This window comes from Ipomoea triloba, chromosome 11, assembly GCF_003576645.1.
Source record: "Ipomoea triloba cultivar NCNSP0323 chromosome 11, ASM357664v1".
Lineage (NCBI taxonomy): Eukaryota > Viridiplantae > Streptophyta > Magnoliopsida > Solanales > Convolvulaceae > Ipomoea > Ipomoea triloba.
In genome coordinates, this window is record NC_044926.1 from 242,426 (window position 1) to 269,740 (window position 27,315).

Genomic DNA, 27,315 nt, shown 5'->3' on the forward strand with positions numbered 1-27,315 from the left:
TTTTTTTTTTTTTTTTTTTTTTTTTTAATCTCTAAATTTTTCCCTTAGCCGCTTCTGAAAAAAAGATTAAAAAAAAAAAAAAAACTAGTCAAGAAAAAGGTAGGATGCGTTTCCATTTCAGATCATTTGGAGTGATTGTGGTGGAATACGTGCAGGTGTTGCAGGAACGTGGTGAAAGTACATCACGACATGGACGAGCCACATTTTCTGTATTACTCTTCCAGGTATTTACATGTGTGGAGAATTTTCTTGATTTGTAAGTGCTATGTATTGATGCATGTCTCTTCTTGCAATTGTGGACTTTGATTCTAATTATTCTAATTTAGCTTATTGGTTTTTATTTTACTTCAGGATTTAGCAGTGGTTGTTTTGCTTATACTGATACCTCTTATTTCACCAAATTCGTCCAAAGGAGGGGTAATTTCCTTTTCGCTGAAGTTTTTGATTTATCTACTGAAGGCTCCTTTGTGAGTTCTTCAGTTCTTCCATGCTTATATCCTTCATGCTATAGTCTGATCAACTGTCTACATTAATATTTTCTTCTAGTTTCCACAGCATCATTACAGAACTTATGCTTGTTGTGACTTTTATTATCACCTTTTTTATGCCGCACGCTGCCTTATTTGCTCATCAAATTATGTGGTTCTCAGGTTGGTTTCCAGGCCATAGCTGAAGCCCTTGGAGTAGCTGCTGTCAAGGCAATTGTGGCTATTACTGCCATTATTGCTGGTGGGCGATTGGTAAGCTTATGAATATTGAAAATTTTGGGACTTCAGTCATCTCTATGCATTTTTTTGTTGCTGATCCTGCTACATGATAGGAAGTTCTTGTGAATGTTTATTTTCAAAGAAATTTAAGAGGTCTTTAATTTCCACAAACTGTAATTTCTGAATTCTATGGATTTTTTTCTTTCTTTCATATAGAGTTTGATGTTTGTGAGTTATAACCAATAAACTTCATGTATCTCATAGATCTTAGAACATTTGCCTTATGGTTTTTGAATAATCTGCAGCTGCTTCGGCCAATTTATAGGCAAATTGCGGAGAATCAAAATGCAGAAATATTTTCTGCTAATACACTGCTTGTAATTCTTGGCACTAGCCTCCTAACTGCCAGGGTAGGTCTCATCTATTCTTCTTGTATTGATTCATTTGTTGGGAATTTGCTGTCGAGGCATTAATGTCTTATTCAATGTTGATCAACAGGCTGGCCTTTCTATGGCTTTGGGTGCATTTTTGGCCGGTTTACTTCTTGCAGAGACTGAATTTTCACTACAGGTGGAATCAGATATTGCTCCATACCGTGGCCTTCTATTGGGTCTCTTTTTCATGACGGTAGGTTTGCATTTGCATATCCAAAAGTACATTTCGTGTCACTCTGTGCTGTTTGACCATTTGCCCTCCTTCGGTCTAGCCTTCTTGCTTTTTGTAATTCTTTCATCCAATGAAATCTCATTCCTCAACCGCTATAGTTCTCCTGATGCAGCAATATGTGGCACTCCTACATAATTCAACCAGCTTAATTCTGAGCTAAATATATTTTTCCTGCATCTGATGGTATTGGTTTTTGCTTCTAGGTTGGAATGTCCATTGATCCCAAGCTTCTCGTTTCAAATTTCCCAGTTATTATGGGTTCACTTGGTCTTCTAATTGGTGGAAAAACAATATTGGTTGCTTTAATTGGTCGGCTTTTTGGCGTTTCAATTATATCTGCAATAAGAGTGGGACTCCTACTTGCTCCAGGTGGAGAGTTTGCCTTTGTTGCTTTTGGAGAAGCTGTTAACCAGGTTTTCTTGATTCATTTCCTAATTCATATTTGTTTTGATAATGCGAATAGAATTAATTAGCTTGTAGTTCTATAATTTTTATTTTATTTATTTATTTATTTATTTTTTTTGCCTTCAGGGAATAATGTCTCCCCAGCTTTCATCTCTGCTGTTCCTTGTAGTGGGTATTTCAATGGCATTAACGCCATGGCTGGCTGCTGGAGGCCAATTAATAGCATCTCGTTTCGAGCTTCATGATGTGCGAAGTTTGTTACCTGTGGAAAGTGAGGTGAAGCATCTAAACCTTTTGCTAGTTGAACTGATAACTTCTTCATCAAGTTCTGTTATTCTCTTAGCAGTATACTAATACTGTACATGAGCACTGTTTGAAAATTTTATTTGCATTTTTCAGACAGATGATCTGCAAGATCATATTATTATTTGTGGATTTGGACGTGTGGGTCAGGTGTTTTACTTTCTTCCTTTTAGTTCATTAATTTGTTATATACTGTCTACGTCCCTGCCAGTTTTTAATTGCGTCTTTCTCTTTCATTTGTCGTATATTTTGACCATTGCAGATCATTGCACAGCTTCTATCTGAACGACTGATTCCTTTTGTTGCTCTTGATGTTAGAAGGTATAATCTAAAGTCTCTCTACTTTTTTCATCTGCAAGGATTGTAATCATCAAATGTATTATGTATATTTTTAACTATTCATTTTACATGCTTCTCGCTTTTCACTGTTTTCAGTGATCGAGTTGCAATTGGACGCGCACTTGATCTTCCCGTATACTTTGGTGATGCTGGTAGCCGAGAGGTAAAGCTAACGAGAAAACATAATTTCAATTCAAGGAGACCGCTGCTAAAGTTATATGTTTTTTTCCCTCTTAGGTACTCCATAAAGTCGGTGCTGAAAGAGCTTGCGCTGCTGCAGTAACATTGGATAGCCCCGGTGCAAATTACAGAACTGTTTGGGCCCTGAACAAGCATTTCCCCAACGTAAAGACATTCGTACGTGCTCATGATGTTGATCACGGCCTCAACTTGGAAAAGGCTGGAGCAACAGCGGTATCTTTCTCTCTCTCTCTCGTGTTTTTATTATGTTTCAACAGATTCCCGCCTCCTTGTGTTTGCATGAATTCGTGATTTTTGCACTAAAAACCTTTCGTCCTTTACTAACGTCTCCACAAGCGATAAGAAAATTTTACTAAATTGTTGGTGTTAACACCACAGTTGATGTAGATCATAAGTTTTGCTCTATAATTTTCATAGGTTGTGCCAGAAACCTTGGAACCAAGTCTACAGTTGGCTGCTGCAGTCCTTGCACAAGTAAGTAGTTGCAACACCAACACCAGAGCTATATATATATATCGTTTGAGTTGCTAGATTCGAATTACGATCCCTCTGCATCTCCATAGTTGCACCTTTCCATGTCACGACTTCTCTCTACATTTTCTCGGTTTTCAGACTAAACTGCCGGTGTCAGAGATAGCAGCAACGATCAACGAGTTTCGGTCCCGACACCTATCTGAGCTAGCCGAGGTATCACACCGCCTGCTTTTACATTCAAGATTATACCTTTTTCTACTTCCAGTCCCCCGTCGCCTTTCGTGGCATTTCCACCAATAATCTTCAACTTCAAGATTATGTATGTGTCTTTACACAGAAGGTTGTTAGGACTAACTACTAGACCACATAATTGTTCATCACTGCAGTTATGTCAAACCACGGGAAGCTCTCTTGGGTATGGATATTCTCGGGTTGTGAATAAAACCAAACCTCAATCCTCAGACTTCTCAGATGAACCAGAAGGTACACTGGCGATATAAACCCCATTTGTTTTGCCAAGAAAGAGGAAAATGGAGAAAACAGCATAAAGAAATGGAGTACGTGCAGAACAAACCATGAAGAATTGTATACTCTACTTGTTCCCATGCTATAATTGTACAGGAAATTAGCAGCAACAAAGGGGACTGTTGAATTTTGCACATCTTTCTGTAATCTTACATTCTCATCACTAAACTAATTGCAATGTGATTACACAATTATTAATTACACTTACCTCGCATCACTAAACTATCACAATGGTAGTAAGTGTGTACTTATATGAGCATTTCAAGTTTTCAACAAGTTGTAGGTCAATATACTTTAATACAACTGCAAAGTAAAAAGTTTAACGGGTAAATGACTCTTTTGCGTGACAATGAAATATGCTTGCATTATTCAAGAGTGTGCATTGAATAAGTTTCGTTTACGTGTAATAATCCATAAATTACCAAAAAAATGTCGACAAAGAAGGTATTATTAATATTTCATATTAAAATTCAAAAGATAAAGTGCAAAATAGGAAAAAGGAATCATTTTGTCGAACTCTCACCCTAATATAAAGCGACAGATCTTCGTTTCACCATCCGTGGCAGTAATGCAATGTGGTCGGTTCTAAGGTCTCGAGCTTTCTCGCCTTGCTGCAAGCAGCTAGGGTTTTGCTCCACCGTTGTTAACCGTTCTCTATGTTCCTCCGCCGCGGAAAGCAAGCTTATTAACGGCGGCGAAGGAGAATCCCGACGGGGAGGATTGCTGAAGCTGGAGGAGGTGGAGAAAATCCTCACCGATGTTAAGGCGGACAACATCCAAGTCATTCCGATTCCGAAGCACTACGACTTCGCCGATTTTATGGTCATCGCCACCGGAAGATCAGCCTGGCACGTAAGGAATATCGCTCAAGCTTTGATTTACAAGGTCAAGCAAAAGCAGAGAGGAGTGAAAAGAATGGTGTTGCCGAGCGTGGAAGGGCAAGAGGGAGGGAAGTGGATTGTTATTGATTCCGGCACCTTGATAATTCACGCTCTCGACGAGAAAGTGAGAACGTATTACGATTTGGAGAGGCTTTGGGCCACAGATGCATCAAATAGCGTCCAGGATCAGAAGCAGGATCAAGACCAGGCTTTGGCCAAGGCTTTCGTGAAGATTCGTCCCAAGAATAATTCTAAGAAACGCCCTAACACAATCGTGCCGGGCGCTTAATCATCAGTGAAATCGATTGCAGAAGTGATCTCCACGGCTGAAATTTCTCTTCTTTACTTGCATTCTGAACATTCTTGTGCTGCGAATTTCATTGCTGTGATGATCTTTGCTTGAGCTAATATTTTCTATTTTCTATACCAGAAAGAAACCCAATTGAGCTGCTGATAAGTTTTACAAATTTGGAATTATGAATAGCTAGACTGCTGTTTTTAATTGTATCAAATTTGTGTCTGTGCTCGATGTTGAGGTTCTATTTTTGCTGTGATCTGAACAATCGATGTTTGATGTTGTGCATAAATCCAAGGGATTTGGGGCTTCATTGTGTTTGTTTGTGCATTGAATTTGATTACTTGAATGCTGCAAAAATCTAAGCATTGTCCAGTAGAGATCAGCCAGAAATACTTGTAAAGACAATCACCTTTTTTTATTGCAATTGGAATGTATGTAATCTATGCTTAATGTTGGAAATGAAAGACAAATTCAGAGCTTTTATTTAGAGCACAACATGGTTTGCTTTACAAACAAATACATAAAATTACAATTCAAATGCATTGAATATTGCAACTGTTTGATGAAATCACAGGAAAATGTCTCTGCATTGCTCTGCTGTATCATCTGGGCTAGTAACTGGCAAGAAAAACAAAGCAATGAACTTGTAAGATTGCTGAAGTCCAGTGTAATGGAACTCATATTCAAGAACATATAGATCTGACCTGTGTGCCCCACAGTTCTCTCAGATTCAAAAATCTCATAGTCATTTCCACCCTGTACAGAAGCTCATATTGATCATTGAGATAAAATGGGACAGTTACAGGTTAAGCAATCATATTTATTTATTGTAAACACAATGAACCAATTGAATAATTTAGAGGCATTTTAGGATAAGGCTGAAATAGTCAGTAATTGCTGCAATGGAAACTAATGTTACCTTGTATGTTTTGTCTCCGAAAAAATGGATTTCATTGAACTCATCAAGGTATCTCAAGCAATATGTCTTGTCCCATCCTCGAGGGAAAACCTGTAACAATGTTTGGAGAATCATCTTTTGAGCTCTGACTTGAAACTTTACTGATCAATAATTCTTTTTTTTTTTTTGAAAAGATCAATAATTCATTAAGTACAAGGAAATAGTCACTAGTGTTACATCAAAGCTAATTTGGCCCCCGATAGAAAAAGTGAGGTCGAGGTGAGCAAATTTTTCTCGAAGGACTGATACCATTTGTTCACGGATCTTGTTAACCTGAACATGTTTCACCAGTTAGACAAATCAGATCAACTACATCCACCAATTCTTTTGTTAGAGATGTAAATGTGAAGCTATTACAGTAGTGGTTTATCCACTCATACAGTACCTTATCATATTGTTCAAACTCATCTCGCTCTTCCTGGCTACAATTCCTACCAATTGGTGACACATTAAGCATACCACTGCGGAACTCAATGAATGTTCCCCTACAAGGAAGGAAAGGGAGGAGAAAAGTTAAGTCTGAGAAGTTTCTGAGCAATGTTTAGCACTTCTTTTTGGATTGAATTTTCTTCTGCTCACCTTTTTATTGGGATATCCAAGTCAGCAATATAGTGGAGAGTAAAGTTAATGAATTCCTGCATTCATAGTTTGCAGTACGCAGTTATGATAAAGCAATAAACCCAAGAACGGCTTCCTTCTTACTACCTTGCATTGCCTCACACATGAAGACTGTTTGGACACAAATATTGCAGTTTTTGGCACAAGCACTTACCTTGAGTTTTTCGTCCCCAAGAAAAGACTTCAAGCTCTGCACATGTGGAATTACATAATCAGCGAGGTATCAAATTTGAAATAAGAAGGAAAATACAAGATTAAAAGTTAGTAGACTCGGGAAAAGCTAGATAGAACTCTTTAACATCACCTGTGTTCCAATTAGCTTCCCATCCTTATGTGCCACCAGTCCATTCTCAGAGAATACATAATCATAATCATTTATAACTGCAAAAAATATATTACACTTAATCATTGAAAAATCAGTTTGATAAAGTCTACCAAATTTAAAAAATAATAATAATAACACAAACAAAAAAGAGAGATAATTAAAAAGAATATAAAAAGAAAAGGCATCTCCGAATGCAAAAGTATGTAGTTACAGTTCTGCACAAAACATCCAAGCAAACCAGAATTTTTTTCTGTGCTTATATTAATCAGCAAGAAACTCCTCTATTCATAATCAATCGAAATTCTGGAAAGGGTAATTAAAGCTAACCAGAGTTGCCAAGCTGTTCCGATATCTTAACAAGATCTGAACCTCCAACAACACCAACTGTGACTACCTGCCAGTAGCCAAAACCTTTAAGCAGAAAGCATTTTATGTTCAGCTAACCTATTATAAAGACTAATCTAGTAAAAATTCTCTACCATTCTTAGTTCCTGCATGAATTCCAACATTTTCGTAGTAACCACCTGAAATTAAAGTAAAGTTAAATCAACAAAACAAACAATCATGCAGTGGTGATTGACAGTAAACTTGATTACTTTGCTGCATATGTAAAAGTTAGTACAATATTGGAAAGTAATTGATCACTAATACATGGCAATACATAAAAACTCAAAACAGATTGGCAGAGTCTTCCTTGTTCCAAAAATAAAATAATAACTTAAACTCAGTTTCACTTGATTAATTGATTTAACCACAGCAAAATCTATCTCAAGTAGCCGCAAATTAAGAATTTGAGATCGTTCGAAGGTCTATGCAGAAGGTAATAGATTAACAGATAATGGAAGACTAGCAATCAAAGTTAGATATAAGAAACTCAGGCCCGTACCTTTCTCGGAGCAGTAAGCGTACCGTCGACATCGAACAGAGCAATCAAACCAGGCTTCCTTGCAGCCATTGGATCCAAAGTCGTCAGCGTTGAATCCGGAACCTTCAATCTACAACAGCGACTGCAAATCAACGCAAGAACAGATCGTTGAGTTCATAATGCACATTGCAAACATATATAGAGGACACGCAACGCCAGCCAGCCCGAAAGGTCAAAAAAGTAAATTCAACTCCGCCGGAAACTCAGGTAAACAAATCCACGGCGCCATTACCAAACAAATTTGCTAGCTAGCAATAGGAAAAGCGGGATAGTGCGTGAAGGAGTGGCTTACTTGCGTAAAGTCCGCGAGTAATGCGGGCAAAAGGGAAAGAGCTTAGCCGTGAGTGAGAGGAAGTGTTGTTGCAAATCTGAGATGGAGCATGGGCTGTTCTGTTCTTGAAGCTTAAGGTATTTATAGCATTTGGTGGTGGATCGCGGGTGAGTCATGAGTGGCTGCCATCCTGTACTGTGTAATATTCACTTAAAGCTACCACTCACACTTTACTAACACTCAAAGTCTCAAACATGTACAAATTGGAGATAATTCCGGCCAAGTTAATCACACAATTGGTTCCAAGTTCAACTCTTCGTGAGAATTTTCTATTGAGTTTAATTTGAACTAACTAGACTGATTTACCTACTTGTGATCATTTAACAGCTAAAGTCACAAGACTGGTGTAGGCTTATATTATAATATAATAAGAGTTAGTCGAAGTGAACCTTTATTAGAGTAAGAGCGTTAAATCTGAATCTAAATGGTAAGCAAGTTAGACCTTTTTCTAATTCTCCAAATAAGAATGTCAAATTTAAATTAATTTCTACCTCTTCAAATCCTTAAAATCAATTCCCCATAAAAAAGCCCACACACAAAAGATGTGGATCCACAAGTATCTTTAGAAGGCATATGCCATTATGCCTTGTGCAATGGTTTGGTGGTTTATGTGAAGAAGAAGCCAAATGAAAGGAAATCACATAGGAAATCCCTCTTTATTGGATATTGGAATGAAACAAAATGTTATACAATATTTAATTGCATGAGGATCCAAATCCAAATTGTAAGCTAAGGACCAAGAAAAATAGCATAAAGTTTACATTGACTAACAAATAATTAAAAAAAAAACAAATGAAAAGACTTGGGATGTAAGAAAAAACTACAAATACTACTTGCATGTTCTTGTTTCATACTACATTATAGACCTAAAAAACGTGTGCTAAAAACGCATAACTGGCCGTTGAACCAGCTCGAGTCTCAAAGTGATAGGGATACCAGATGCGGAAAGAATGTGGTTCAATCATGAACAAGAGGACTGTAAACTGGATACCACATATTGCGCCTTACATGTTCAACACTCTCCTCCTGCGCTCATCAACATTAAGCAAATGAGTAAAGCTGTCAGTTTTCTTCTTTACAAGCTAAACACACGTATGAATGAATGAAATCTGGAATTCAATATATATACCTCTGACATGTGTTCCAGATCTTTCCTCCCCACGTCGCCATGTCCTTCCGCGAGTTCTTCAGAAACAGCTGCTCGCAAAACAGCAGCGCCAACCTCTGCTGTAATGTCCCTTATGCTACACAGGGAAGAAATGTCGGTCAGATATAGCCAATTGCATTGCAGACACCATGAATAATCGTATATTGCAGGTTTGGTTTAAGGTGATTGATTACTTGTTAATTGATGGATACAAGATGCCCTGTTTGACTTCATCATCTGACATATAAGAAGCAAGGCTGCAGAGTAAAAAAGAAAAAACTAGTGAGTGTTGTGTTTATAAAGCTCGAGAAGGATGAGTAAACGAAGAATCAATATGTACGATACCACTCAGCAGCTGCTTCCAACATTTTATCAGAAATATGTCTTGCACCAGAAAGGAGAGCTCCCAAACCGATCCTGAAAAGCATGAAAATCGTTGAGTTTTTTGAGGAAAAACAGTATGTATGGTTTGAAAATCAGTACGTTACGTACCCTGGGAAGAGGTACATATTATTTGCTTGATTTACGTGACCAACTTTTCCATTTCCTGATGACCACATCAAACACATACAGATAGTGAGGTTGAGGTAACAAGATCAACAAGCCCAAGAAAAAATGACCAAAGCACTACAGTTTAATTGTTATAGCTAGGGGCAGTAAAGAAAAATCCCCAGATACTATCAAAAGACGTAGCACAAAAGTAGCAAGAACCTACCCAAGTCAACATTGTCAAAGGGGCTCCCGCTACCAAACACAATATTTCCACCAGCATACTTAAAAGCATCGGCAGCAGTGCATTCAGCTGTTCCAAGCCAAGCAAATGCAAAACCCCTAAGTCAAGTGAAAATTGAAGAGTATATATGCACGAAAGGAACTGAGACGAACCATTATTTGTGGGATTTGACATGGCAAAGATAGCAGGTTTAGAGGAATCCGACTCCCGCATTGCCCTTAGCACCTGATTGATTGTTAATGCAACAAATTGCAAAGATTTGGTTAGGATTTGCACCAGGAATTCCAATCAAAATTTGTTAAGATAAGAAAATTAGGGTAGAATAATGCATTGGTTTGAAACCAAAAAACCTAGTTCCAAATTTCCTACCTTGCAACATACAAGAAGAGAATAAAGAAAAGTAATGGATGGTGCAAAAAGCATGGTAAATATGAATGACACACCTCCTCAGTGAAGATACCACCCACTCCAGACAAACCAAGAAGCACATGAGGCTTAACCTTTTTAACCTGCATAAGCATAAAAGGTACTGATAAATTTTTTAGGATGAGAGTAGGTTTCCTTGGGTTATATTGTCCAACCACATTTATCCCTAGCAGACCAATACAAGCTAATGACTAATGTATATATATATCCCATTCTAAACTAGCAAAAAATATACATGCCACCAAAATTTATCAGTAAACTCACCACTTCAGCAAGACTTGCACCTTCATGAAGTCCTATGCTCTTGATCTCATGCTGGGCCGCTTTAGCAAAAGGCAAAACAGCTGGATTAAGGTCCTGCCTCTCTTCTGTTATAAGACCCTGCATCAGCACCCATAGTCTCTCAAATAAACAGAAGAAAAAATAATATCAAAAGAAAATGGGCAAGCATGACAAAAATGGCATACTGTCACATTCATGTTTTTATTTGCGTCTTTGACTTTTTACTGATCTCTGATTACTTATATAATTATGTTTTACATTATGACAAAATGAAGAATATCACCTTTTGGAAGTTTAAGAAATTTCAGATAGTATTCATAGTACGCAAAGAGCTCAAAGCATTAATACATTTACAGATATAGAACACATGCTATATAAGTAGATTATTACGTTCTTATCCAAAACAAAGAAGTGGGGATTCGCTGATGGCCCTGACATTCTCGAAACAGCCTGCATTGCCATGTTCAGAACACCAAGCCCTGCACTGAATCAAGAGAAAGAAGGACAAAATAAGAAAATGTAGCATGAAGCTTCCATTGAAAACATAGATCATATGAACAAGGGAATACTTTTTAGTACTTGTATTTTAACCTACCTTCCGGCTCCAACCACAACTATTTTTTGATTGGCAAAATCAGTTAATGGTCGACCCTGCGCTCTAACAGTCCCTAACAGACCAGCTAGAGCAACACCAGCAGTTCCCTGCAAAACAAGAATATTAATATAAATGTTGACATAGGAGATGCCCAAGGAAAGGAGACTCAATGATTAGCAAACTTTGTATGTTTGTTTTACTGTTATCAGAGAGATACTGCAAAATCAAGAATCAAGCAAACTACCTGTACGTCATCATTGAACATGCAAAGCCTTTTCCGATAGCGATGTAGAGTCTCAAATGCCCACTTTGCTTGAAAATCCTCAAACTGATGACATTTTGCATAGCATTAGTATTACAATTGAACATGACAAGTCATACTTCAAAAGAAAATAGACCTGCACAACAGCCTTTGGCCAACGAGCATGAATAGCTTCCATCAATTCATCAACTATGGATAAATATTCTTCTCCTTCTAACCTATGCTGCCGCAATCCCAGATCTAAAACACAATCAAATACCAACTATTAGAAACTATGATCTATGCAAAAGAGAAAGGTTGTCCAGCAGTTGAAAGTTAGACAAAAAGATACCAGTTCAAATGGAAAGAAACAAATAAAAACAGGCTAGAATAGAAGGGGAAGGAGTAAAGGACTAATATATAAGAGCATTATAGTCGCATGGGTTACTCACATAGAGGGTCTTCTAGAAGCTTCTGATTGTTTGTTCCAACATCAAGCATAATAGGAAGTACCTACCAGATATTGCAGAAGGAAGTTACTTGAACAGGAAAAATATACAAATATATTTACAAAGTGGCATGGCAAATGAAATAGAACCTCACCGATCAAATGTAAATTTGTATCTAACAAAACCACACTGCTATGATCTTCTAGTCTGGTTATTCATAGTACTATCAAATTTAATGTTTTTAGTCCATTGTGCTAAAGGCATAAATATAACTACTCCAAAATCAGCAGAATAATATAATAGCATTAACTATCATTAATTGATCATAGACAGTAGTTTGTTTTATGTTGACAGATTTCCACCATGAGATGGATCACCGTATGCTCATGTTATAGACACCTCAAGTGCATAGATATGGGCATGCAAAAGTAGTTGCACATATCACATGCATGTATGTGTGAAATAGCATGTAAAGTATACACAGAGGGACATACTCTTTTGGGATTGATGCCAGCAGCTGCAACATACATATCAAGTTTGCCAATTGGTATGCCAATCCCCTGAACTCCAAGATCACCTAGACCAAGAATGCGACTTCCATCTGTCAGCACAATCATGTCTACCTGCAACCCAGCGAAGGAAATAGTAAGGTATTTGCTGAACAAAAAGCAATTACAGGAACTTTAGGCATCATATCAGACAGTGAGAATAGTTCTTCATCTTAGGCATACAGAATCGGAAAGACAACCTTGCAATAGCAGAGTGATTTTTTTATGCACCATAATTTTCAAAAACAGAACTCCCATTTCAAGTTTTATGGAATGCAGAAGAACATTAAAAATCTTTTGATTTATACTGTTATGGATTCAATAAATCAGATAATATGTCAGTTTAATATATGAATGAGTTACTAATAAAGCAGTTTGTAATTGCAAGGTTCACTTACTACCTGATCAGAAGGCCAGTTATAGATCATAGAAATCATCTCTCCCTTATCTTTGGCACTGAAATACATCCCACGTGGGCGTCTGAACAACCCTGAGTAGTTTTGGCATACCAATCCTACAGTTGGAGTGTACACAATAGGAGCAAAATCCTTGATGTTATCAATAAGGACCTGAAAAAAGAAGAAAATGAAGCAATTGTAGGGTGACATTAATTTGATAACTGCTTACTATTTACGAGCACCATATGTAACCAAACTTACTCGGTAGTACAATGTCTCATTTCTGTCATGAAGTCGGTTTAAGATCCTCCATTTCGTCAATAACACAGTACCCTCTGGTTGACCGAGAGTATTTTTTTCAAGCGAGTGAAATGACTCCACTATCAATACAAATAAACATCAGGCATACTTTTGTGAGCAAGTAATTAAGTAATAGGAAGATACTCCACAATAGAAAAAAGAAATAAGTCCTATGCAGTTTGATAATAACCAAACAGCTGGCTTCTTTTATGTGAAAATTGGAGACTTAAGTTCTTTTATGCAAAAAATGATACACAAAAATAGAAAGATAGAAAAATAGAAAAGATCTGTACGTGTGCCACTGTGCCATAGTGAGCACCAAGTTGTTTTCCACTTGCTCAATTGACCATAAAAAATTATCCAAACTACATTTATTTGATTTTAAGAACCTTTTTTTTTGTTTTGTTTTTTCTCAAATAAACAATTGGCAAGTAGCAAAGCAACCAAAAGTCACTTTCAACTGGATGATGTCCCAATTCCCAATCAAGAAAAACTACCAGAATAAAGCGGCAATCCTGATGGAGGTTTTGTTACACAAAACAACACATTTTGTAACAGGAAAACAGTTACATAAATTATTGAACTTACTGAAACGTGAATATTGATGTTCGAATGATATAACACGAGGTGGGAGAAGACCACGAAGTCCCAGTCGATCTCGTTCAGTTATCGGGAAACCTGTATCCTGTTTTTTTTTTTTTTTTGGGGAAAACTCGCCATTAGTGCTACTTTTCAGCTCAGAAATGAAGAATAGATAATTGAACTGCTGAGAATAGTAATTCTACGACTAAGATCTACTGACGACGCATAGCTTTAAGCTCTATCAAGCATGAAGACAACGGTATTAACACTTCACTCAAAACATTGACATAAACCATGATTACATAACCCTCACTGGCAGGAATTTTCGCCGAGACGACATATCAAAAAGCCAAAACAGTCCAAAAGTTCTTTTGTTTTTTGTTTTTTGTTTTTTTTTTTTTCAAATTGCTTACACCTTGATGTACGTGCGTGCGTGTGTATATCGTAAAACCACGACATTTTATTGCGCTTAAGGTTATAGTGACATAGAAAGCTAAAAAAGGGAATGAAGAATAATGACCTTATTGAACCAGGGATCATGGAGAATATCAGCGCCGCGCTTGTGGACGATACAGGGTCCAGTGATCGCGGTGGTGAACGGCCGCGATCGGCCGAGACGCGACGCTGCATATCCCAACGCTTTCCACATTGTGCGTCCTCAAACTCCAACCTCACGGGCTCACGCCTTCTACCAACCCTCCGACTGCTATTTATAGTTTCATTCGATAATGTGGTTTCCTGAATGCAAAAAATCGTCGCCGTCAGTTGCATTTTATTTTTTATTTTTTTAAGTTTGTTTTTTCATTATCAGCGTGCATCCATGGAAAGTTGCCGAGTCAAAGCAGTCGAGAGGCGATGAAACATGGAAGGTGCTGCCCGGGATTCGAGGGCAGCAGACAGCGTGTTGGAGATCGTTGGATCGACCATGCTACTAGATTTGGAGGGTCAGATTTGAACACCAACTATTTATTAAAGCTGCCCGGGAAGATGGCGGGCAGAACTCAGAAAGGGTAAGGGAATGGAATTTAGGCAATTTATGTTGCACAAGCTTTAGGCAAGGCTAAGAATATATTCCATTTTTTTAGGAAGAAAGAAATTTGTAATCGCTCTTAAGAGCGTGCATTAGTGAATCATTCTCATATATAATAGTTTATAAATTATATAAAGTACGTAAAACATATTATAAACACTATGTGATCTAAACTATACTAGTAGTTTTGAATTATCTTTTTTCACTATTTTTAGAATTAGTAATTCACTTGTACAATACATATAAGTTATTGTATGATTCAATTTTTATTAGAATTCGTTTTAGTTTGATCTTACCAACTATAATAAAATTTTATATTTATGTATTTTAGACAATATAAATTAATCTAGACTCAATATACCTGAAAATATTGAAAAAATAAAGCGATGATACATTGTACTTTATGTGAAAACTAATCAAGAAAAAACGTCCTTCTAGATTAGGTAGAACTATTGAACAAGTAACTTTATTTTTAACTAATAGTGAGGTCGCTCAATTCATAGACAACCAATAATTATTAGGACGTGTAGGTATGATTTTTAATAGGACATGTAGGTGTGATTTTTTATTTATTTTTTAATAGGACATGTGGGTGTGAATTTTTTATTTATTATTTTTTTTTTTGAAATTCATGTAGGAGTGATTTAAGTGACTAAGTTGTGTGTCAAGAAATTGACCAACTCCACTTTGTCTAAATTGAAAAGTATATTGTAATGCCTTGAAACCTACTATTTGTAATTGTCAATAAAATACTTTTTCAAAACAACAATAATGTTTGAAAAATATCCGTGATGGGTTGTTTGGAACAAAAGTATTAGTTTAGAGTCTAAGAATATGTAATGTCTTGGTGCTCGTGGTACAACAAGATCAAGTTTAGAGATCAAGAGTAGTTATCAAAGAGTAGTTGAACTAATAAGTTGTCAACTAGTTCAACATCCCGTGCAAGACAATTGTAGCTGTTGAGAGATTTGCAAGAGTTTGATATAAAAGATTATGGTCTACAGTGCACTGTGAATCATGGTTCAAGGTATAAGAATTAGTACTCATAGGTCAATCATGTTAATTAGGTTGCTGGCCATCTATAATGAGTCATGGTTTTTATAAAATTTTGTAATTTAATTTGTAAAATATTTGTTATATGGAGGATATATAAATATATAAATCAAATTAAAAATGTTTTATAGTGTAGGTAAATAAGCAGCAGGCTGCAACTTTCAAGTTGGAGAATACTTGCGAACAGTTTCAGTACCAGATTCTAAAACTAGCGGTTTTTGTAGCATGATGACTAATTAAATGGCTCCATATCTTCTACCACGAATAATTCTCTGACTAACAACTTAGCTTGCATGCCCAAGTTACACAAATTCCATATAATCCAGCGGCGCCGAGCAGGGAGATCAGAGCATCCGTAAGTATATATTCTCGGCGTAAATTACACGTACGGTTTACAAGTTGTCGATTCTCGGAATTAAAATTTCATCGACTAAAGTTGTTCTTTCAACATGGGAAATCTAATAATATATGATAGGTTTTTTTTTTTTTTTTTTTGACAAGAATATATGATAGGTTTTTGACTGGTTTTACTCATATTATATTATAGGTTCATGCAATATAATATGCCAGACGAAACAGAGATTACATGCAATATGTAAAAGGTTTAGGGTGTCCCAATGCCTTGCATCATTATGAACTTTATAATTATAATTCAATAAATATGACCCACGTATAATGTAATAAAATATTTTGAGAAAATTGCATTTTTCATCATTTAATTATAAGATAATTATAGAATCCGTTACTTGGTACAATTAAATTTAATAAATTCTAATTTAAATAATAATATAGTCCAGTCTCAATTGAGTACTCATCTGTCTAGTCACCAAATGTGTATTAGACTATTTTTTTTTTTGAATACATGTATTAGACTATTAGGCGTGCAAGAATGTTTATCTTAATTATCACGTCATTGTTATTTTGGCAGTTACGTAACTAATCACATCTTCTTCCTTGAAGAAAGTATCAGCTGCCGTGAGGTTTCCCCTACCTGCCCGGAAAATGCTAGCAAGTTTCCATGTTTTCAAGACAAGTTTTTGTTGTTTTTCTTCCTCTATTCTCGACATTTCTGCTTTTTCTGTACTTATAATGTCCTTCAAAGATAAGATTAAGGAAGTGTATAGTACTTCTTGTTTTCTTTTCAAACATAAAATGTGTCTGCCCATTTCCAAAGTGTTTGTACACTGTCCACGACAACTCTAAATTGATTAGTGAATGGATAAGAAACAGCATATTGCAATATTTACTACTGCAAGCATTCCATGGCTGACTGGAACTGCTGTGAACCCTTTGTTTCGTGCTGCCTATCTTGCCAAAAATGGTGAGAGGAAGGTCACTCTGGTTGTCCCTTGGCTGCCTTTGAAAGACCAACAACACTTGTTTCCCAACAACATCACATTTTGTAATCCTTCTGAGCAAGAAAGCTATGCCCTTCAGTGGGTTGAAGAGAGGACTGGATTCAAATCAAATTTCAGGATACATTTTTATCCTGCAAAAGTAATCCAGATTTGGTTTGCTTAACTTAACTTGTCTTTTAAAGCTTTGATCATTATATTTTTAGTTGCTGTTCAATTCACTTGGCATATATACTGCTTGCATTGCAGTTCTATGTAGAGAAAAGGAGCATTCTTGGATTGGGAGACATTACAGTTGTAATCCCAGATGATGAAGCAGACATAGCAGTTCTTGAGGAGCCTGAGCATCTTACCTGGTATCATCATGGGAAGAGATGGAAATCGAAGTTTCGCCTTGTTATAGGAATTGTCCACACTAATTACAGGGAAATTGTCAAGAGAGAAAGGAACGCCTTAGCGGCGTTTTTCCTAAAATACATAAATACTTGGGTTGTCAACATATACTGCCACAGGGTAATAGAATATCTATAATTTTCTTCTGTTAATTAGCTATATTCTACCTCAAAAGGACTTTGTTCTTCTGTTTTTTGAAATGGCAGGTTATAAGGTTGTCTGCTGCTACACAGGATCTTCCTAGATCAATTGTGTGCAATGTCCACGGAGTGAATCCGAAGTTTCTTGAGATTGGTGAGAAGACGAAATGGCAGCAGCAGAATGGTGCTCAAACCTTCACCAAAGGTGCCTACTATATTGGAAAGATGTTGTGGAGCAAAGGCTATGGGGAGCTACTTAAACTTCTAAGTGATCATCAAAACAACCTTGCTGGAATCGAAATTGATTTATATGGAAGTGGCGAGGATTCTGCTCGAGTTCAGCTAGCTGCCAAGAAGTTGGAATTGGCAATCCGGATTCATCCCGGACAGGATCACTCTGATCCTAAATTTAATGAGTAAGCCTTAGGCGATTTCGTCTGTTTCACTTCAGTCTTCTCTCTGATTGTTGATAATTTCTTCTTTGTTTGAAGTTACAAAGTGCTGCTGAATCCAAGCACAACAGATGTTGTCTGTACAGCCACAGCAGAAGCAATAGCAATGGGGAAAATAGTTGTGTGTGCCAAACATCCCTCAAATGAGTTCTTTATGCAGTTCCCAAATTGCTGGACATACAATGATGATGATGATGGGTTTGTCAATGCCACTCTCAAGGCATTGTCCGAGCAACCCGCCCCTCTGACTGACAAACAAAGACACGAGCTTTCATGGGAGGCTGCAACAGCACGGTTTCTGCAGGCAGCACAGCTAGACAATGTACCAAAGCAGAAACAACCTAAGACAAGTTCAAAGCCTTTCCTCTCGAAATCCATTAGTCTACACAGTCACCTCGAGAGCGCATCAGCGTTTGTGCATTACATCGGAACTGGATTGCTATATTCACCACCAAACGACGAGCAATGCAGAGAGCTTGGATTGCCTGTTCCTTCCAAGAAATGGAGACTTCTTCCTTCTGAAAGATGAATATGAGCCTTACTTTGGCTTGTAGAGTGGCATGAATGACAATTATGATTATGAATGGGCATAATATGTGATATGTTTTATTTTTTATAAAAGTACTATTTTATACTGTCAGTGGCTTTCAGTTCTTAGTGTTGATATGGACAGTATGTAAGTGGTTGGTTGTTTTTAGTGTTCTGCTAAGTCAGCTCAGGTTACTCTCTATGCATATGAACAAAACAATCCTCATCATCATCAACATTATCAGCTATCAACTTCAGAAGTATAACTTCCGTTCTGCCAAGCTCTTTGTCATCACTTTCTGTTTCTCTTACTCGGACTTTACAGGGCGATTCTTTAAAGCCAGTAAATGAAGATTTTCAGCACAGAATCGAATCGCTTGCAGGATATGCAGAAAGCATGGTACTATGAAGAGCATGGTCCTAAAGAAGTGCTAAAGCTTGGAGATTTCCTCATTCCTGTTCCTAAACATGATCAGCTTCTTGTCCAGGTTCAAGCTGCTGCTCTGAATCCTATCGATTTCAAGATGAGGCAGACGTCTTTAGTCCCCGTGAATTTCCCTGTGAGTGAGTATATATGCAGGTTTAGCCTGTTAGTGGTTGAAGAAATTCCTTGATTATAATAGTTTTGTTTTATGCAGGTGGTTCCTGGATGTGATATGGCAGGTATTGTCGTCGCAAAGGGGAGTGGTGTGACCAAATTTGACGTTGGAGATGAGGTGTATGGGAACATCCAGAACTTCAACTTGGAAGGGGAGATGAAGAGGCTGGGAACACTGGCAGAGTTCACAGTTGTTGAGGAGAGTTTGGTGGCTTGAGAGTGTCTGGGGAAATTCTGGAGAAGTTGGAGCCATTTTTGGAGAGTGGAAAGGTGAAAGCAGTGATTGATCCTGCAGGTCCATTCCATTTCTGTGATGTGGTTGAAGCTTTTGGGTATCTTGAAACTGGGAGAGCTAGAGGCAAAGTTGTGGTCTCTCCCTTCCCATCATGGCAGCATCCCATTGATTTCTGAGATGGGAATGAATCTTTGTGTGTGTTCATATGTACGAATGTTTTACCAGTGAAGACTAACTTTTGATTTTCCTATTGCATGTCCTTTTGTCAAAATGATTTAATGGTTTATCATTAATAAACAGTATTTTGGACCACTCGCTATCTCAATCCATGTGAGATTAATCCATCCGAATGCAATCATTCGATTTTTTTAATTACATTAACAGTCCATATATTGAATATGTTTGAATTAAATTAATTTCATTTCACTTAATATCTTAAAAATGTCCGAATGTATAAATTTAATGAATATATACCTAGCGTATATAATGATTACCAACCTTATTAGTGTACTTCTTCACCTTCCAAATGAGGAAATGGATCCTACTTGTTTGAGCAAACAGCACATGAAATGTCTTTTCAACCATCACATCAATTTGAATCTCATCAGCGCAAAAAATCAAACTAATTAACCCATAGATTACTGTCATGTATCCCATATTAAAATCCTGACACGTGTTCTTGATGTTTCACTATACCCTTAGTACTCCTTGACCTATCGATAGTATTCTGACCTCTTGAACTTCAACAAAACTTTGTGTACTAATAATTATAAATATGTATTCTCAAAAAAAAAATAATTATAAATATGAAATATTATATTTCATTAATAATTATACACTTAAATATACACATAACAATACCAGATAAATATCATTATCAAGATTAAAAGTAGTTATGCTTATAATTGAATGATTGTGTCGATTATATTTGTAATAGAGTCGATAGGACTACAAAAAATTATGATAACGGGAAAATTGTTATTTTGGGAAAGAATGAAATTAGAAGAAAAAGAGAGGGGAATTAAAGATTATAAAAAGTATAGGTAGGCACAGCAAGTTTACAAATTACAAATGAATCGGTGGCATTAAGGCAAATAGACAAATCTCCACTGCCAAGAAACGGACAGCGAAAAGAAAGAGAAAAAATAATGAAAATAGTCAAAGTGTGGGCATGAAGTTGTGGTTAAAAATCTGAGAATTCAATGCACAGAAAGAGGTAGAGGGGATGGCGTAGGTTCAAGTGCAACGTTCCCCATTAATGACACCCATCTAATCTTTTATTTTCTTGTTACTGCTGTGCTGCTATTTCTATTTTTATTGTGCTTGTATTTTAACGTCCAAAAAGCATCTCTGGAGGGAATGCTAAGCAACCCAATCTATAATTACAGAGAGAGAGAGAGAGAGAGAGCTATATCTTTCCTGGTGTGAATATCATATAGAGAGAGAAAGGAGCTACTGGGTCAGTTGCAGGAATTGTTTTTCGGAGCAGGTAAGAGTGTGCATTGATATGAAGTTTGAGTTTATGGTTTCTGAAATTGTGTGTTTTATTTTAAGGAATAAGGAAATTTGTTTGCTGGATCATCGAAGATGGGGCTGATTTCGGGGATGCTGATGGGGATTCTGTTTGGAATTGCTTTGATGGCGGGCTGGCGACATATGATGAGATATCGGAGCAGCAAGCGGATGGCTAAAGTCAGTTAATTTCTGATGTTTGTTTTTTTGCTGTCTTTTCACTCATTTCTCGTACAATCGTTGTCGTGATCTTAGTGTTGACTTTAATTTGCCTGTTTTCTCTAATCTCGATGTTATTTCTTTACTGAAGCTGACAACTAGTGTAAGAATTGATTCTTGTATGGAGTTCCTTATTTTGATAAGGGGAATTAGGGTCAAATGCCGAAATTCGAGTTTGCTAGGAAGTTGAATTTAGTTGATAACAACAAGTAGAGTATGTTTGGACAAGGCCCTCACTTCCAAAGGAAGATGTTTGATTGTTTGCTGCATGCATATCTCAAAGATTTGAACTTGGGAATGAACCAAGTCCAACATTAGTCAAAAAACCAGAATAGATTACAAGTATAGTGTTAAGTGTAATTTCCTTGCTTAGTATGTCTTATGTAGCTATATTTTGTTGTATAGTTGCCATACTTTGCAGATGTGTCATTGGTTTACAAATTTGGCACGTTATCTTATTGGTGAAGCAAATTTTTACATGCTTGCTGATATTAATTTTTGTGAAGTGTATGCTTTATTTTGAGTGAGTCTACAATTGTATGTAAGAAATACTACACACACACACACATATTCAATGTATGGCCACTGGTAGTGCTCAATAAGTAAATGTGCAGTGGGAAACAGTGAGTAGTGGTTGTGCTGACAAGAATATTAAGATTTCCTTTGATGGTTTCTTTAGACCACTTAAATTTCTATCTTTCATTATTTTGTGATTTTCAAGTGTACATATAATGGAAGATTTCTGACTTGTAATTAATTTGCTTGTTTTTATTTAATTGTATCTTATTTTCTGACAGGCAGTTGATGTAAAACTAATGGGATCCCTTGACAGGGATGATTTGAAGAAAATATGTGGTGATAATTTTCCTGAATGGATATCTTTCCCCGTTTATGAGCAGGTTGACTTGTCACTATTTTAGTCTTTAATGCTTAGACACTCTTAATTGTTCTAGCAGGAGAAAATATTTCCTTTCATCTGACACTGAGTTGCTACAGTGAAGCTTAAGAGGAGCAAATATTATGCAATGAATAGTGTCTTTTGATGTTTTAGTGTTGTAAGATGTCATATTCACAACTATTGATCGTGAAGCGCTATATTCATGCTACTAATATCAGTAAATATAATTGTTCCTTGTTTAATGAAATATTTATCTTACTTAGCCTCACTTTGGCAGGTGAAATGGTTGAACAAACAATTGAGCAAGCTCTGGCCATTTGTTGCTGAAGTAAGATTTGTGCTTGTCTTTCTTATGCAGTTATATTTTCACTTGCAGAGTATGTTATTGTTGTGATGATATGCTATACGGAGTACTCTGTATTTGTACAAGTCATTGTTTAAGGTGGAAAGTTTATATAAAGAAAGTGTCCAAGGATTTACTGTAATCCAGCTATCTTTCCTTTGCATGAAATTTTTGCAGGCAGCAGAGGCTATTATTAAAATGTCTGTTGAACCTCTGTTAGAAGAATATCGACCTCCCGGAATTACTTCGTTAAAGTTCAGCAAACTGTCCCTCGGAACTGTGGCGCCAAAGATTGAAGGTAACACTCAACTAAACAATCCAAAAGTCATATTATTTCATATTCAGTCTTTCTTTTGGATAAGATTATGCTGTTCTTTTTCACTTAATTCTTATCATAATGATGCATTGGTTGGCTGATGTTGAATTTCTGATAACCTTGCTCATTTTGTTTTACTTTTAGTCCCTGGTAGATACGCTTGAGATGATTGATTTCCACTGCCTTATGTCACTTCCATTACATGTTATGCAGACAGATTTTCCCTATAGTTTGGTAGTGATGTTATGAAAAGAATTTCTTTTAATTATATTTCCTTGTGACCAGATTAGTTTTCCACATGGAGCTTTTTATTTGAATATGGATAGCTATTTTGGAGTCACAGTAACTAAAGAGGGTCCTTGAAATGCAATAAAGAAATGCTATCTGGAAATTTGACTAAAGGAGTTATCATTATTTGTAAAATAAGATTCTGAGTAGGAAAACCTGTAGGATACAAGATGGTTTTCTTTGAATCCAATTGGTTTTGATTTTCTTTTCTTTTGCTCAATCTTCCATGCAGGTATCCGTGTTCAGAGCCTCAAAAAAGGTCAAATTACAATGGATATTGACTTTCGGTGGGGTGGAGATCCTAGCATCATTCTAGCTGTGGAAGCTTTAGTTGCTTCTATACCCATCCAGGTGGGTGGTTCAAGCATCCTGCCCATATATTTGTAGTTTGGTTCCCATTTGTACGTTGAATCATTATATTCTGGACAATGTTACACTGACCATCACTACTTTAAAATGCTGCAGTTGAAAGATCTTCAAGTTTTCACAGTTATCCGTGTTGTCTTCCAACTTTCGGAGGAAATTCCATGCATCTCTGCTGTTGTTGTTGCTTTACTATCTGAGGTATAGTTTTAAGTGCACAAGTGATGATGCGTTGATGCTTGAGGTACCCAAGTTGGGGCTCGGGATATAGTTCTTTTTTTTCTAGGATAGCTCCATTGATCTTTGTTAAGAGTCCCATATTGAAAAAATAAGAGAGAACATATGGATTTATAAGGTCATGGTTAGACTAACTAATTGATTGGATTTAATCTTTTAGTGTGGTTTGGCCCATGTGCATTATAGCCCAACTGAGCGGTCATAATCACGAAACATTAATAGCCCTCTGCAAAATGGTTTGAAGTTCATCATGATCCTTTATTTTGTTCTTTTTTATAAAATATCGAATTGGTTTTAAAAAGTTGTGAGAATGTGATTAGTGCAGTTTAGCCTCCTATATTAATATGTATTGAGTTTCTTATTCATCAAAAAAGAAGAATGATTGTTACCTTTCCTATTCAATCAGCCAAAACCAAGAATTGATTATGTGTTGAAGGCTGTTGGTGGAAGTTTAACAGCCATTCCTGGACTCTCAGATATGATTGACGTAAGTATCAAAACGTTTTCTAGTTCAAATTTGTTTTTGTTTTTTGTTGTTTGCCCATCCCACCGATAGTGCTGTTCTTTCCATAGGATACTGTAGAAACAATTGTCACAGATATGCTACAATGGCCCCATAGAATTGTTGTTCCAATTGGTGGCGCAGGCGTGGATACAAGGTATTTTACTAATTTCCAAAATTCTTCTCTTCTCGCCTTCTTTTTATATTCAAATTTCGTAATATATGTAACTATTAGCTAATAAACCAAGGATTTTGGATTTTTCTGTATCTAATGCAGTGATTTGGAGCTTAAGCCACAAGGGAAGCTTAGAATAACTATAATCAGGGCAACTAACTTAAAAAACCAGGAAATGATTGGAAAATCTGATCCGTATGTAGTTCTATATATTCGTCCACTGTTCAAGGTTAAAACAAAAACTATCGATAACAACCTCAATCCTGTTTGGAACGAGACATTTGAGTTGATTGCAGAAGACAAGGAGACACAATTTGTTATCCTTGAGGTTATAGTCCTTTGCCTTTTGATCTCCTTTTTTTTGCTTGTATCTTGATATTTATCTGCATTATATCTTTCTTTGTAGTCACTGTTTCATGTATTTTATTGTGGAGAAATATGATTCCCTGTTTCAATGTAAATATGATGCATCCAGATACGAAGTAGTAATAAATATTATTTGACGGATTTATTAGTGAGTGCATTCACAATTCGGTCCCCTTTAACATTAACAGGTGTTTGATAAAGACAATGTCGGGCAAGACGAGAGAATGGGAGTTGCTAAGTTACCTTTGAAGGATTTGGAAGCTGAGAAAGCAAAAGAAATTGAACTGAGATTGCTGCCAAAACTTGATATGCTTAAAGTCAAAGATAAGAAGGATAGAGGGACCCTTACAATTAAGGTGCGTATGCCTGTGGGTTAGCAATATTCGGTTTGCCACTCGTGTATAGTCCAAATTTGGGCAATAAGTAGGAATTGGCTTTACGGTTATTATGCTGGTTGTGATTTCTTGTTCTATTTCAGGCGTTGTATCACGAATTCAACAAGGAAGAGCAGCAAGCTGCTCTCGAGGAAGAGAAGGCGATCCTAGAACAAAGGAAGAAGCTGAAAGCAGCAGGTGTGATAGGGAGCACTATGGATGCCATTGACGGGGCGGCATCACTCGTGGGTTCGGGCGTTGGGGCAGGGGTTGGGCTCGTGGGCACGGGCATTGGCGCTGGCGTTGGGGTGGTTGGGAGTGGGCTCGGAGCCGTTGGGTCGGGACTGAGTAAAGCCGGAAGGTTTGTGGGCAGGACATTTACTGGGAATTCAAGCAGTTCTAAGAGTCAGCGGAGTGGCTCCTCCACCCCGGTGAACTCTGTTCAAGAAAACGGCGGCGCAAAGCCACGGTAGTCTATAAGACTGTCCTCACTCGCTCAAAGTAGTGCCTGTTTGATATATAGACACTCTTGCTTATTAGTGTGAAATGATGGATTTTTCACTAACACTGGGGATTCATTTCACTTTTATAAATTCAGTTCTCAAGTGTATTGGCTCACCTAATATTTTCTCATAAATTATTGATGTGATCTCCCTTCATTCTCATTGCCTACTTCCCTCACCCTTTTTCTCGTTGCTCGTCGACCAATTGCCTCTTTTCCTTTTTAACACTCGCAGTCACTAAGCTAATGGCGTATATTGAGTAAACTTACATTGTGTGACCTAGCTGATAGAGTCAAACTTGGAACATTGTGATTACCACATTAATAAGTTTACCTATTTGGCTGGGGTTACCACCTATTCGCCAAAATTTTTGATGGTATAGTAAGCAATTCATTCTATTGGTGATAGTGTTAATACTCACTTACGTTGGTCGGCTACTCAGACAGTATTCTTACCGTCGGTAGGTCGGCTACTCGGCCCTATCGTTTTATGATCCGACCGGATTAGCTCGGTCGTGACCTTGATTAATTGACAGTGATCCCGTCGGGGCCGCCACGTGCTCCTTCCCGCCTGGGCACGGAGCGAGGTAGACGCATGCATGCCACGTGCCCGCCATGCCGGAGCCCCGGAGGTCACTACTTTCCCCTCTTATAAATACCGCATTAATGAGGAGAGAGAAGTCGACTTTTTGGCTGGATTTTAGACTAAGCCTTGAAGCGTTCTCGGACAGTAGGAAAGACCACTGCCGAGCCGCCGAGCCATTCGAGCCCTTTTGTACTGAAAATTGGGGCTTTGATCCTTTGAGTAATAAGAGATCGTAATTACCCGATTTGACTTCGTATTCGCGTATTTAGCTGTATCAATTGGTATCAAAATGAATCACTTGGTAGAAAGATAAATGCTTAATAATTTTGATATAATGATAACCATTTGATCATCCAATATCTCTTTTGCAAATTTGAACGTGTATCGATGCTTTTCATTCTTGCTACGCCCGTTGCTGCTACAAAGGTATGTGCTTCATTATTTATCTAAATTCTACAAAAAAAACTTTCTTCACTTGATGAAATAATAAGCACTCAACTCTCCGTTAATGTTTCCCTCATCAAGTTTAACATGTATAAATACCTTTTATTATTATTATTACTACTACTACATATGTACTTGTTCCATTCGAGAGTGTGGAGGTCGAGGGGGAAGAATAGCCCCGTTGTTTTGTCATCATTGTTTGGTGGCTCTGGAGATGGGGATGCAATAGGGTCTTCAGTGAAGAAGAAGTAGCGGTCCAGCACAAGATAAACTGGATTAAGGAGGCAGAGGAGGAAATTGATCGGGCATTTGCTGGGCATAACGTTAGGACGACCACTACGGGGAGACATAACGTTGTTCGCCTCCGGTGGGAAGCTTCTACCGTTCACCAGTTCAAGCTCAACGTGGATGGCAGTGTCAAAATCGGTTTCAACATAGCAGGCTTGGACGCCGTTTTGAGGAATAATAAGGGTGCTTGGATCGGGGGTCTTATGTACAACACGTCCCATGGAGATCCATCCTGGGTTGAAGCAGAAGCTATTGCTGAGGGCCTAAGTTGGGCGTGACAAACAGGGATTCGAGACGTGGAGATTCAACCGGATGCGAAGAACGTTGTTCAATGGATTCATGAAGACTCGACGGGTCGTGGTCCTGTTTGCCCTCTCATCAACAAAATCAAATGGTGAACCACCAAAGATTGGAGGATCTCTTTCTGAGTGATTTTTAGGGAACAAAACAAGGTAGTCGAC

General features: G+C 37.4%; 6 protein-coding genes and 1 pseudogene across 8 annotated transcripts in view; 5 read left to right on the plus strand and 2 right to left on the minus strand.

The window, feature by feature from the left end:
* LOC115995817 (K(+) efflux antiporter 2, chloroplastic-like) overlaps positions 1 to 3,842 on the plus strand; it is an 8,742-nt gene extending 4,900 nt beyond the window's left edge. The window contains exons 8-21 of the mRNA XM_031234969.1: positions 156 to 224; positions 352 to 417; positions 651 to 740; positions 1,013 to 1,117; positions 1,206 to 1,334; positions 1,577 to 1,786; positions 1,905 to 2,054; positions 2,178 to 2,231; positions 2,344 to 2,402; positions 2,517 to 2,583; positions 2,658 to 2,834; positions 3,039 to 3,095; positions 3,234 to 3,308; positions 3,482 to 3,842. Coding sequence (XP_031090829.1) covers positions 156 to 224; positions 352 to 417; positions 651 to 740; positions 1,013 to 1,117; positions 1,206 to 1,334; positions 1,577 to 1,786; positions 1,905 to 2,054; positions 2,178 to 2,231; positions 2,344 to 2,402; positions 2,517 to 2,583; positions 2,658 to 2,834; positions 3,039 to 3,095; positions 3,234 to 3,308; positions 3,482 to 3,595 — 1,422 coding nt within the window. The 3' untranslated portion in view covers positions 3,596 to 3,842. The remainder of the gene's footprint in view (positions 1 to 155; positions 225 to 351; positions 418 to 650; positions 741 to 1,012; positions 1,118 to 1,205; positions 1,335 to 1,576; positions 1,787 to 1,904; positions 2,055 to 2,177; positions 2,232 to 2,343; positions 2,403 to 2,516; positions 2,584 to 2,657; positions 2,835 to 3,038; positions 3,096 to 3,233; positions 3,309 to 3,481) is intronic.
* Positions 3,843 to 4,156: 314 nt separating this feature from the next.
* On the plus strand, positions 4,157 to 5,109 carry LOC115995823 (protein Iojap-related, mitochondrial). Its single transcript, XM_031234976.1, has one exon. The coding sequence runs from the start codon at positions 4,194 to 4,196 to the stop codon at positions 4,788 to 4,790; it is 597 nt and encodes a 198-aa protein (XP_031090836.1). The 5' UTR covers positions 4,157 to 4,193; the 3' UTR covers positions 4,791 to 5,109.
* A 142-nt stretch (positions 5,110 to 5,251) lies between these two features.
* LOC115995820 (phosphomannomutase-like) lies at positions 5,252 to 8,087 on the minus strand. Its single transcript, XM_031234974.1, has 12 exons — positions 7,918 to 8,087; positions 7,587 to 7,707; positions 7,180 to 7,224; positions 7,028 to 7,094; positions 6,680 to 6,756; positions 6,530 to 6,565; positions 6,337 to 6,392; positions 6,143 to 6,242; positions 5,935 to 6,030; positions 5,719 to 5,808; positions 5,504 to 5,555; positions 5,252 to 5,417 (listed from the first exon to the last, which is right to left on the minus strand). Exons 1-12 carry the CDS (start codon positions 8,070 to 8,072, stop codon positions 5,368 to 5,370), a joined length of 945 nt encoding a protein of 314 aa, XP_031090834.1. The 5' UTR covers positions 8,073 to 8,087; the 3' UTR covers positions 5,252 to 5,367.
* A 496-nt stretch (positions 8,088 to 8,583) lies between these two features.
* On the minus strand, positions 8,584 to 14,404 carry LOC115995687 (NAD-dependent malic enzyme 59 kDa isoform, mitochondrial-like). The gene is made up of 19 exons (XM_031234790.1): positions 14,178 to 14,404; positions 13,664 to 13,760; positions 13,037 to 13,155; positions 12,779 to 12,946; positions 12,324 to 12,452; positions 11,833 to 11,893; positions 11,538 to 11,641; positions 11,384 to 11,467; positions 11,140 to 11,246; positions 10,935 to 11,028; positions 10,527 to 10,643; positions 10,280 to 10,345; positions 9,989 to 10,061; positions 9,819 to 9,905; positions 9,596 to 9,650; positions 9,449 to 9,520; positions 9,298 to 9,360; positions 9,086 to 9,200; positions 8,584 to 8,982 (listed from the first exon to the last, which is right to left on the minus strand). The coding sequence occupies exons 1-19, from the start codon at positions 14,304 to 14,306 to the stop codon at positions 8,914 to 8,916; spliced, it is 1,809 nt and encodes a 602-aa protein (XP_031090650.1). The 5' UTR covers positions 14,307 to 14,404; the 3' UTR covers positions 8,584 to 8,913.
* A 2,299-nt stretch (positions 14,405 to 16,703) lies between these two features.
* LOC115997421 (digalactosyldiacylglycerol synthase 2, chloroplastic-like) lies at positions 16,704 to 18,720 on the plus strand. Its single transcript, XM_031236976.1, has 4 exons — positions 16,704 to 17,237; positions 17,345 to 17,608; positions 17,695 to 18,044; positions 18,120 to 18,720. The coding sequence occupies exons 1-4, from the start codon at positions 16,956 to 16,958 to the stop codon at positions 18,607 to 18,609; spliced, it is 1,386 nt and encodes a 461-aa protein (XP_031092836.1). The 5' UTR covers positions 16,704 to 16,955; the 3' UTR covers positions 18,610 to 18,720.
* A 203-nt stretch (positions 18,721 to 18,923) lies between these two features.
* Positions 18,924 to 19,753, plus strand: LOC115997422 (annotated as a pseudogene).
* A 791-nt stretch (positions 19,754 to 20,544) lies between these two features.
* Positions 20,545 to 25,699, plus strand: LOC115997313 (synaptotagmin-5). 3 transcript variants are annotated; one of them, XM_031236849.1, is made up of 13 exons: positions 20,566 to 20,657; positions 20,830 to 20,930; positions 20,996 to 21,133; positions 21,970 to 22,071; positions 22,348 to 22,398; positions 22,591 to 22,711; positions 23,250 to 23,368; positions 23,483 to 23,581; positions 24,024 to 24,104; positions 24,191 to 24,276; positions 24,397 to 24,622; positions 24,849 to 25,016; positions 25,139 to 25,507. In XM_031236849.1, the coding sequence occupies exons 3-13, from the start codon at positions 21,029 to 21,031 to the stop codon at positions 25,505 to 25,507; spliced, it is 1,527 nt and encodes a 508-aa protein (XP_031092709.1). In that variant the 5' UTR covers positions 20,566 to 20,657; positions 20,830 to 20,930; positions 20,996 to 21,028. The 3 variants fall into 3 exon arrangements, with proteins under 3 accessions (XP_031092708.1, XP_031092709.1, XP_031092710.1); XM_031236850.1 differs by having other exon boundaries at positions 20,582 to 20,657; positions 20,834 to 20,930; XM_031236848.1 differs by having other exon boundaries at positions 20,545 to 20,930; positions 25,139 to 25,699.
* Positions 25,700 to 27,315: the final 1,616 nt, after the last annotated feature.